The sequence below is a fragment of the Neurospora tetraspora genome, assembly GCF_033439725.1.
Source record: "Neurospora tetraspora strain CBS 560.94 chromosome Unknown B0H65scaffold_1, whole genome shotgun sequence".
Lineage (NCBI taxonomy): Eukaryota > Fungi > Ascomycota > Sordariomycetes > Sordariales > Sordariaceae > Neurospora > Neurospora tetraspora.
The window spans coordinates 86,555-88,383 of NW_026944383.1; the positions used below are offsets into that span (position 1 = coordinate 86,555).

General features: G+C 51.8%; 1 protein-coding gene across 1 annotated transcript; it reads right to left on the reverse strand.

The window, feature by feature from the left end:
- Positions 1-228: 228 nt before the first annotated feature.
- B0H65DRAFT_504246 (uncharacterized protein) lies at positions 229-1,829 on the reverse strand (the record flags this gene model as incomplete). The annotated part of the gene is made up of 3 exons (XM_062827893.1): positions 229-1,146; positions 1,236-1,565; positions 1,716-1,829. The coding sequence occupies 3 exons, from the start codon at positions 1,827-1,829 to the stop codon at positions 229-231; spliced, it is 1,362 nt and encodes a 453-aa protein (XP_062685480.1).

The following is a 1,829-nucleotide window of genomic DNA, read 5'->3' on the forward strand; positions in this document are numbered from 1 at the left end:
ATCATACGCTGCGCTAAGAAATCGATGAATACTTCTGCCCGAATGATGGATGTGAAATCAAAACCCTTACCGTTATGAAAATTTCCGTATGTATTCGATCCAATTGAGCGTTGGTGTCAACCTTATAAAAGCTTCCCCGCATGACGCCGAGTTTGTGCAGTCCTAGAAAGGGGTTGAAATGGGAAGGCGACTATCGGGCCTGATCGCCAACTGAGAGTCTGAGTGTGTTTACCTAATATCAAGTTGGAACGGCTTGAAACGGCCCCCTATCGTAGCGCAGTTCGGACACTTCCGACGGGCTCCTTGCTCAAGCATCAGAACATCGACGCATGCCCGGCACAAGCCGCATATGCATTCGGTGCACGCATAAGACTCCCGAAGCAAAGATACTTCCCGGCACGCAGCGCAGTAAATTTGCGTATTTTGCGAAGAGTAGCTCGGAGATGAATCCGACAGTCCCCGGGATCCGATATGGAAGTTCTCTCCGCTTTCGCCACTCTCGACCGATGGGAAGGCATCCGTAGCCTCAGGATTGTACGATGGCGGAGTGAGCGCCTGCTGCAGCGGCGATGCTTGATAACTTGTATAGTTGTGGTGCTGCTGGAGAGGAGGCAAAGATGATCGATGAATCGATACAGGTGAACGGGGAATCTGACTGGTCAGATGTGGATTGAATTTTGAAGGGCCTTGCGAACTCACTGGTGTCCTATCCTCGTCTATGTCTTCCGTTGCTGAAGTGGCTGCATCGATAAGATCCTCCCAGCGCTTTCCAAAATCGGCCGAAGGCTCGGCGGATAAGGCTTTCCTGTCGCTGCCTCCGGGTCGCAGAAGCTCGTGCTGGCTATCATTTTGTAGCCGACGAAGCCATTCAGATGTAGCACCTTTGGATCTCTTGCTTTGGTGGCCTCGTTTGGATATCGACTGCCTTCGAGTGCGAGTGGGGCCTAATGTCCGATGCAGTGGCGGAAGAGTTGATGATCGGCCAGGGGGCGAGTTTGATAAGATTGAAGGTAAAATTTCTCTTGGTCTTCCCGAGTCATAACCGGAGTAAGGTGCGCTCGTCACATCGGCGTTTGTGAGGTGTATTGGGGGCAACTCAATCGATGACCTCGGCCTTCTCTTCCCTTCGTGATCCGAATGCCAGTCCTGTGGCACAAGATATCGTTTAGCACAACGAAAACGACTTGGAAAGAGACAGCCTGATACAAAAGTGAAACCCAGATCATCCAACTTACATTATCTGATTCCCAGCCTTGCTCCATTTTGTGGTTGTGTAGCTGTGCAAGGGCGGCTGCAGCAGGGAGCAGTGCAGCTCCTGTATACTGCTCCTCGCCATTTCGAGGTGTCCCTGGAGCACTCGAGCCGTCTCTGTGATAAGCATGCGAAAGTCCCTTAGCCTGACCTGCATGCGTAGAAGGGCCTGAAGTTGGCTGGTTTTGAGGTCGTTCGTTTGGTTGCGTCTTGATCATAAGCAAGAAGCTCTCCTCGGTGGCAGGGAGCTTGGAGATGTAGTGCTCCGGGTGTGCTCGACGAATGTGCTCCTGCATAGAGCGATATCTCTTCTCCTAGATGTCATGATACCCATTAGCTGATCCTATCTGTGACATGGCAGGTGCAACGATAGTGACCGAAAGGGCTGTAAGTGACGGCTGATGTGTTGATTGACAGCGGTGTAGGCGGTGTAAGCTAGGATAGGCTGAAGGTGAGCAACTTACACCTATGCAGCGCTTGCGACAACTTGAGCCATCTTGGTTGCGCAACGGACACACAACCTCATTATTGGCGTCGGTGATCGAGAACGAAGAAGTGAGGGATGTCCTAGGCGGCAT